This window comes from Equus przewalskii, chromosome 3 (genome assembly GCF_037783145.1).
Source record: "Equus przewalskii isolate Varuska chromosome 3, EquPr2, whole genome shotgun sequence".
Classification (NCBI taxonomy): Eukaryota; Metazoa; Chordata; class Mammalia; order Perissodactyla; family Equidae; genus Equus; species Equus przewalskii.
In genome coordinates this window covers 61,375,702-61,385,108 of record NC_091833.1, presented here as the reverse complement: position 1 = coordinate 61,385,108, position 9,407 = coordinate 61,375,702, and the positions used below count along the sequence as shown (strand labels likewise).

The window sequence follows — 9,407 nt, the reverse complement described above, 5'->3', positions numbered from 1 at the left end:
AGTGAGAAAATTGTGAATGTTCTGTGTTAAATTTACAACTTTCTATTCATTAGATGTACTAAACCTAAATATTTTAAATTTATCTTAATGGAGATTTTCCTTATTATTATTATTATTATTATTATTATTATTTTATTATTGCTTTGGTAATTTACTGGTTCTCTCTAGCCTAATCATTGGGGCACAGATTCAAGCATTGTAGTTCCCAGAATTGGTAGCCCATCCCATTCACTCAGAAAAATATTAAATGGCAGAATGACATAAAAGTAAATGTTATACTACTAAAAACAATTACTGTTACAGAACTTAGTAAAACTAAGTAGCAAAAACTAAAATGGAATATTGAACCTCTGTTCTTGTGCAAATTTAATTGTTCTCCCCTGCTATTAAATGACAAAATATCTTGATCTGCAGTGGGACCCAGTCTGTACTGAAAAGTCATGTAAGTGCAATTACAGGAATATTTCTTTTATTAACAAGTTATGCTATTTCTTAGTTTGCAAATATCAAAACTCCACTCTCCTGGAATCCTATATAGGTCCCTAGCAACATTGGAGCTGGTACAATTCTGTTCACACCAGTGGGGCCTTTCCTGAATTCAGATTCTTTTTTGTTGTTTTAAGTGCTTTTACATACACGATTATGCCCACGGGTAACAGGAAACCAGTGTTCCACAAGAAAACCTGATCACATTACGAGATAACACAGGTATCTGAACCCAGTGCGTGAGCGCCTCGAGGCTTTTTAAGCTGCTGCCAGATGTACATATTTTTTTGATTGGTAAGAACTGCCAGATGACGTTTCACGAAATATAAACGCAAGACTCAGAGAGCTCAATAAAAGGCTTCCAGCCTCCACCCGTCAGTCTAGGAGGAGAAGAGCGAGATACTGTTAACAACGGCAGGAAATGGCTTTCGGAGTGCCAATCTCAGTCTGTCTCTTCTTCAATGGTAGGTAATTTCTTTTTGTTTTGTTCATTTTGTATCAGCCTAAAATGTGGATACGATTCGTTTTCTCTGAGTTAGTGACAAGTTGGCTTTTAACAGTTGTTCTTCAAGACAAAGATCAGAGCAAGGAATCTGTGAACCAATTTAGTTTCCTATGTAATGTACGTTCCTCTCCTAATATATTTGACACCTCTTTTTCTGAGACCTATGAAATGTTTGCTTTGTGCAATTGAGGAGTAGTTGATGTTTTTACTATTATATGTTAACATCCTTGTGATTGAATTAGTATATCACTTTCTCTTAAAAACTAATGTGTTTCTATTTTCCATAATCATAATGTAGTCCATGGAATTGGTATGAATGAGAAACTGGCAGGAAATTGCCCTAGTCAGGTTATGGATTTCACGTGTAAATGAATTAAAAATAGAACAGAAGTGAGGATAAATAGGAACTTTCAATCTGTTGCTTGTACCAAGAAGGAGGCTCACCGGCTAACGATGCCTTTCCCCCCTTCGTACAGCAATGATGGCGCTAACTGAAGAGGCAGCCACGACTGTCACACCCCCAGTCACAGCCCAGCAAAGTAACTGGACAGTTAACAAAACAGAAGGTATTTTCTTCGCACTTTCCTATTTCAAGTGATTTTTTTTAACTTTTAAGAGAAATTTGGATTGTGATAAAAGCAAATTGGAATTTTTTAGATGTATATTTATTATTAGATGATCGACTCTTTTAGCAAGATGAAGTTAAGTGGAAGTGACAGGTAAATGTGTCAGCAAGAATTGCCTTTTTAAAAGGAGGAAATGAAGCAAATGAGAGGAAAACGTTTGTCTTGAGTTACTGTCCTGACTGTGAAACATGCCACGTTTTCTGTTTGACTCCTGGTGGGGTCCCCATAAGCCAGGTGTGTCCAGAGGCAGTTTCTCCCCACTTCGGAATTCTTGATGAGTGACATCAGATTTTGGTCTTCTTAACAGCCAGAGAAATTATGGCTCCAAGATGAAGCCTTAATCCACTTTCCCTCATCTTTGAAAAGATCTTTTTTGTTGTTTGTTTTTGGGGGCTTTTGTTATTGTTTTAGCATATGCTATATTTCCTCACACTTGCACTCAATTTTTATTGTTGATGGTGATGATATGTTTGTTTCCTATTTTATCATTATTATTAGAAGAGCTTCTGACTGCTATTGAGCATCAGCACTTTTTCAAACCTATTTGAAATCTCAGAGGTGAATTTGGAAAAGCTTGTTACCTGCCAAGACCTGTGTACTGGGTGGTAATGATTCTCACGCAAACTATAACAGCCCCCTGCTGTGAAGACTGGTGAGGGGACATCCGACAGAGGAAACACCATATCTTGTCCTCAGAGCCAGGCAAATAAAAGAAGATCAAGTCAAATATTTTGTTTCTGAATATGGAAGACAGTAATATTTAAATATTCATTTCACTGTTAATTTTAAAATTTTAAAAATTTATTTAAAACATTTTGCCTAGGGGGCTGGCCCCGTGGCCGAGTGGTTGGGTTCGCGCGCTCCGCTGCAGGCGGCCCAGTGTTTCGTTGGTTCGAATCCGCACTGACGCAGCGTCCCACGTGCCGCAGCTAGAGGAACCCACAGCGAGAAATATACAGCTATGTGCTGGGGGGCTTTGGGGAGAAAAAGGAAAAAATAAAATCTTTAAAAAAAAAAAAAGCAAAAAAAAACTATACTTTAAAAAAAAACAAAAAAAAAAAACCATTTTGCCTAGGCGGCTGGTCCTGTGGCCCAGGGGTTAAGTTCTGCACACTACACTTCGGCAGCCCAGGTTCACGGGTTCAGATCTACACCACTCATCAGCCATGCCATGGCAGCGACCCACATACAAAACAGAGGAAGATTGGCATAGATGTTGGCTCAGGGCTAATCTCCCTCAGCAAAAAAAATATATATACATATTTTCCCCATTTGAGTTTTTGAATATCTATCAATTTGCAAAATGAAATCAATCTGGATTTTAGAATAACTTTTAGCAGCTTCTTCGTCTTCTGAGCCTTTGAACAGAGAGGAAACATCTTCATTAGTAGATAATATGGTAGAAAATTAAAATGCAGTTTCCTCTCAGTGACTGACTTCATAACCTTATCCCAGCACCGCCTTTTTTCTTCCTTCATAGTAAACTGCAAGCAAAATGCTCCAAGTTACAGGTAGTAATAATGGAAGAAAGGGATTGAATATACCATCTCTATAGTTTTCCTTTGCTTTCTTGATGGAGAACTTTAGTTTTTCCTTGCTTTTTATTTAACTTAAAAATCTGAATCCAATTTCTTAGGAAAATTTTCACAAAGTTATAACTAATATTCCTCTCCTTAGGGGAAAGATGTCTCTCTAGTATACTCTTTCTTTGGAAATGTCTTCTTTCACTTCTCACATTTTCTAGTAGGTCCTCATTCAGGCTCAGTTCACTGAACTTCTTTAGTCTTCAAGTAGGAAGAACCTAGCACTGTTTGTAATGGGAAATTCTCACTGCCTCAGAATTATTAAAATGAGAAATTAAATTCATTACACCACATTCAACAAAATGAATGTGAATTTTAAGGTAATATCGTCTGTTCTCAACCAAAATGAAATTATATAACACAGTATCTTATATATCTAAAGATTTAGTATTTTCACTATCAAACAGTATGCTTTTTTAGAACTGTTTTTTTTTCCCTAAAAGCAAATAAGTAGACTTCTCTTAATCTATTTAGCAAGGCAAATATGGTGTAATGTAATGACAAAATAAAATGCCACTCATTTTGCTTAAGAAAAATGTAAGAATCAGTAATTAAAGTACACCAAAAAGGACTCATTTATGCAGTTTTACCCAAGGGTCATTCCCACTGCATAAATCCCAAGGATGGTCTAGCATATGCCTTTAGTATGTCAGGGAATGTGGAGTAAGCATCCTGAAATATAGACATTTTTGCCACAACACAGCTTCCCAAAGGGAAGCTTTCCCAGAGGCTTTGAACACTTGACCACGAAAGTTTGGCCAAATGTAGTCACTTGCATAGTATCAGAGCTAGAAATCAAAACCCAGGTTTTCTCATTTGAACTCCACGGCTTTCCCCAGGCCCTCATAATGCCTCTTGACTATGTAAAATTTCTAATTAATGTTCAAAGGTATTGTCTTAACTATGTTAAGCCTGAGCCATAAGTTGTTTCTAGCTTCTTGTATAGGCGATAACAATACTTCTTCTGAAATCAGTTAGGAAAAATGCTCCCTTTTCGATTAGCTACTCATGGTAGTCCACCGAAGAGGAGGGGAGAATTCTCATCTTACTCTCCCTTGAAGAGTGAAGAGAAATCAAGTTCATTATCCCACAAGTGTAAATTCAAATCTTCCTGAGTGCTGACTTCTCAGGTGTAAAGGGAAGAATGAAAAAATCATGTGAGATCTTCTATATTTATCAGCATTCAGGCACACATTTGGAAAGCCTTGCTCAAGATAGCGAGCTACAGCTAGAATCAACGCTGCCACCTTTTGGCAAACTTGTATCTGTACCTGATCATGTAGCTTCCAAAGAATGAAAGAATCACCAATCCACCTCCACTCCCTGTTCATTAATGAAATGTCTAGATGATATTAACCTAGCCCTTGTGGATATAACTGCCAAAGGAAAAAATCAATAGTTCAAAGGACAGAGCACCCAGAAAATATTCTTAAAATTAAAGATCTCTTTACGTATGTATTACAAATCTACTGTAAAAGTACGACTCAATTCATCTGTAAATATTGTATCTCCTTTTCCTAGCTCACTACAGTACAGAAGGACCCATAGCCTTGAAGTTCTCACATCCTTGCCTGGAAGACCTCAATAGTTACTGCATCAATGGTGTTTGTGCATTCCACCACGAGCTGGAGAAAGCCATCTGCAGGTAATTGCAAAGAACCTCCCAGGTCCCAGAGTTGGGAGCTGAATGTATGCCACTGGTGTTTCACATAGTACATTTCCACACACCTCTATCTTATCTAGTAAAAAAGGTTCGTGATCTGAGCATGACTCACTAATCCTCTTTGTATTTGAATATCTAAGGAGTCTTTTCTTAAGCCACCTAATCCTCATTACTCAAAAATATGATTCCCAGATGAACAGCATTAACCTGGGAGCTTGTTAGAAATGCAGAAACTTGTGCTCCACCTCAAAACTATTGAATCCAAACCTGCATTTTAGCAACATGCAAAGGTGGTTCTGAGTTCTCATGGGTTTGATTACAGGATGAAATGAAACAGACTATGGCAAAAAAAAAAAAATCTGTTATACCAATTGATATACCAATTGCCTAAGAGACCAAGAAAGGGAGAAAAAAAAAGCAAGCAAGACCTTTCAAAATAAAAAGTTCTAGAGCAACTAAGATACTATTTTTATGATCATTGATTTGCTTGGAATCCTTCTGAGAAAGAGTAGGTTAATAATTTTCTAGATCAACTCATGCAAACGTACTGCCTTTCCCTTCTACCAATGAGGGAAGTTGCATTAATATGGAACTTTAATGAAATGATAATTGTAAAATACACAGCTTCTTCAATACCTTTACCAGATTGCCTTTCCTTTGGTATTTGCCTCTGATTTAAATTACTTCCTTTCCATTGAAATTTTTTCATTCTTTGAAATGGGTCATTTCTTTATACTTCTATCATCATAAGTTTTAAAATTATATATTCTTTTTTCTTTTAAAGATGCTTTACTGGTTATACTGGAGAAAGATGTGAGCACTTGACCTTAACTTCATATGCTGTGGATTCTTATGAAAAATACGTTGCAATTGGGATTGGCGTTGGATTATTATTAAGTGGTTTTCTTGCTATTTTTTACTGCTACGTAAGAAAGAGGTATGAAAGAAACAAATTATGAAGGCATGGGGCATTCATTCATTTGGCAAATATTTATTGAGGCTCTACCATGTACCAGGCATTGACATGTACAATTTTCTAGTGAAAATATGGCTGTAAATCTGGCAAGTTCCTACATATTTGCTTTTGTTTGTTTGGTTTTGGTAAGGAAGATTGGCCTTGAGCTAACATCTGTTGCCAATCTTCCTCTTTTTGCTTGAGGAATATTGTCCCCGAGGTGACATCTGTACCAATCTTCCTCTATTTTATATGTGAGATGCCACCACAGCATGGCTGACGGCTGGTGTAGGTCCACACCGGGAATCTGACCCTGTGAACGTGGGACCGCTGAAGCCGAGCGCACAAACTTAACCACTATGCCACCAGGCCAGCCCCCCTACATATTTGTTTTGATGCTTTTCTCATAAACCCAGACAAGTGGCAAAAATTAACCTGCAGTTGCCATAGGATAGCTCCAGTTTACAACTTCCCTTCATCCTCATCTCTCTCTGCCTATATCAGAGTTATAAATGAGGAAGACAGCAGGTGCCACAAGGGTAGAGGGTAAGTGGGTCTTCTTCACAATTATATATTCAGTGCCAAATACTGTGCCTGGCACACAAGAGACACTCAGTAAATATTTGTTGAGTGAACAACTCAAGAAATGAGTCTTAAATTAATGAAAATTGTGACAAACCTGGGCCATTTTCTTCCCAGACATCAGTTGAAGGTATATTCAGGAGATACTGTCTACTGCTAAAAGCCCAAGAAGATAAGCTCGATCCACTAAGTATAAATTGCTTACGTATTAATTCTTATTTCTGCCTTATCCACTGTAGTAACTTTTTCTTAAATCCATATAACTAGAGAAAAGTCAAGAAATAATAAGATACATTTAAGAAAAAAGTAAAAATATATTTCTCTTGCTGTACTCTATTAACTAAGTTGTCATTTTTAAAATCATCAAGACTGTACAAAATAAGAGAAATTTTGTTTGCTTAACAATTGCATCTTAGAGAGAATAAATCTATTATATCAATTGATATTGCTATATCAATTGCCTAAGAGACCAAGAAAGGGGAAAAAAAAGGGGGAATAAGATCTTTTAATGTTAACAAGACAGCTGTCTGGGGTCAGGTTCCCTAGAAGCAGAATCTAAGATGGGGATTCTCGTGCAAGTGATTAGCTAAAGGAGTGTTCTAAGGTGGAACCTGTAAGAAAGTAAAGAAAGCTGGAGCTGAGGAAGAAGGTAAGGAAAGATGTGGCTTTAGCTGAAGTCTAGCCTCACCCTGACTCCACAGGGAGATGTAGAACATGAATGGCATTGCAGCCCTGTCCCAAAGTGAGGGATCTTGGTTTTAGTACCCTGCGTCAGCCGAGCACGGGTGGCATACTCCTGGTCAGGTAGGAAGCAGGGGCTTGGAATTTCCCAGGGATCTTCAGGTAAAGTGCTCTGTTGGCCAAGGGCAATCCTCTGGAGGAGGATGCTCCTGGGAGCCTGTTAACACCCACAAATGCTGGGGGGGTGGATCCACCAGTGGGTGAAGGGGATCTGGGTGGGGCACCAAGAGTAATTGCTACACCAGACCATTTTGATAATCCTCAATAAGCTATACAAACAGAAGTCAAATTCATATGGAAACTGATGCTCTGTTTTAGGTGTTTGAAATTGAAATCACCTTACAACATCTGTTCTGGAGGAAGACCACTGTGAGGCCTTCGTAAGAAATGATCGTGAGGCATTTGTAAAAATCAGTGGGCCCAAAATGGAAATCTTCAAATGAAGCAACAAAACCATCCAAGCTGATTAGACTTGAAAACAGTGGAAGTTGAGATCATGATGAAATGAGAGAATAAACTTCATTTTGGTCTTTAGACTTTGCCATCATGGGAGTGCCATGGGAGCCAAGTAACAGGCTGCTGTGACAGAAGTCAAGTTCATAGTCCTTCTCTGGGTTTGTTGCTCTTTTGTGTTGTTATCGTGCTCACAGCAGAGACTGAGTTTCATGTTTCTGACCATGTCAGATGTGAATTTGCACGGGAATAATGATCAACCTTGCAGGAAGCCAAAGCAATGCCAAGCTTGGGTTCTTCACGTGCATGCTCCCAGTATTTTGGACCACGGCTCTATGGACCTAATCCCAAACATGCTGCTTTCATGGTGTCTAAAAGAATGTGATGTCAACTCTTAGGATGAGATCAGTGTTATGGCACCTCCAATGAACCAAACATGTGCCAGAAGTCTACGCCAGAGAAAAGAAAATGGAATGTCCGAGGCAAACACAAGTCATACCCAGCTGGTGACAACATTGTGTAGCCTTTATCTGTGAAATATGGAATAAGCTAAATAGTTTCTGATGACTGAAAGCTATCTGCATATCGAGCCCTGAGTAGGCAAAACATTTCTGTTTCTGCATGGATTATAAAACTCTGGGTCAGAATTATTAGTCTCCTAATGCTTACGTTCATCACTTCCTCCTATTGTTAGCGGAATTACCCGGTGACTATCCATATGGGCTGAAATTCTAGAATTCTACTAATAAATAAAATTCTACAATTGGCCCTGAAATAGAAACTGAAGAATTGGACATAGGAATTTTCCACAGCCAACAGCATATGGAAACTTTCTTTACCATTTCTGAATACTTGAAAGCAGATTTGCACAGAGAGAGAGAAAATGGAACAATGGTAGACATAACTATTTGGTAATTAGGGTCCTTCCTCTTTAATCATGTTTCTTCCACTTAATTTAAATAAGTCTTATGCAGTTTCCTTAATTTCTTTGGGCTTCGTTTTCATTTTCTACAAGGCCCCTCTAGCTCTAAAGTTTGACAGGGGGAGAAGAGAGGAATTTTTCCACATCTGTGCTACAAGTGGGATTATTCTCAAACCCACCTCTGTCCCCAGCCCCATCTCTAACCCAAAAACGCACCACTGGATATCATCTTAGGTGTATATTTTACTGTTTGGTTTGTAAAATAATAATTTAAGAATTTGTTTTTAAGGGAATTAAAACACGAAATTAAAGAATAATAATCTTGACCATTTTTCTTTTAGATTCAATCTAAAACTATGGACGCTTTCTCCCCGTTGTGATGTAGATAAGCAAAACTAATTTTGATCATGAGATGGGTTAAAAGAGGATCAAATGTGAATATTCTCACAACGGTAGCCTAGTAACAAAACTTCCGCTTGTACTAAGTTAATGACTTTTCATTCACTCCTAAACAAAACCTCACATTCTGCTTTCCTTTGAGTAGAAGGTGTTTCACTCGCTTTGTTTTTCCTTCGGAAGGAACGGCACGTTAGCACTTTCTGCATGTCCTCACACAGTATGCAGAGGTTACATCATACGAGGAGTGGGGAGGGGAAGGTTCCTCCCAGTGACGCCAGTGACCACACCTAGAAAGCTATGCTCTTCCTGAGCATTTCAAAATGGTCTTAAAAGACTGGGGAGAGTCCAGGAAGAAACAATAAAGCTTAATTAAGGACTGCTTCCCGACGAAAGAACAATCAACACTAGAGTCTAGAGAGGTGAGAACCGATAAAGTTATAAATATGTGCTGTCTATAAATATTTCTAAATGGTAAACAAAATACAATCGAAA

At 38.2% G+C, this 9,407-nt stretch overlaps 1 protein-coding gene across 1 annotated transcript; it reads left to right on the top strand.

Annotated features, from left to right (window-relative positions):
• The first annotated feature begins 623 nt into the window (after positions 1–623).
• Positions 624–8,842, top strand: EPGN (epithelial mitogen). The gene is made up of 5 exons (XM_008541119.2): positions 624–950; positions 1,468–1,557; positions 4,722–4,845; positions 5,648–5,800; positions 7,460–8,842. The coding sequence occupies exons 1-5, from the start codon at positions 908–910 to the stop codon at positions 7,512–7,514; spliced, it is 465 nt and encodes a 154-aa protein (XP_008539341.1). The 5' UTR covers positions 624–907; the 3' UTR covers positions 7,515–8,842.
• Positions 8,843–9,407: the final 565 nt, after the last annotated feature.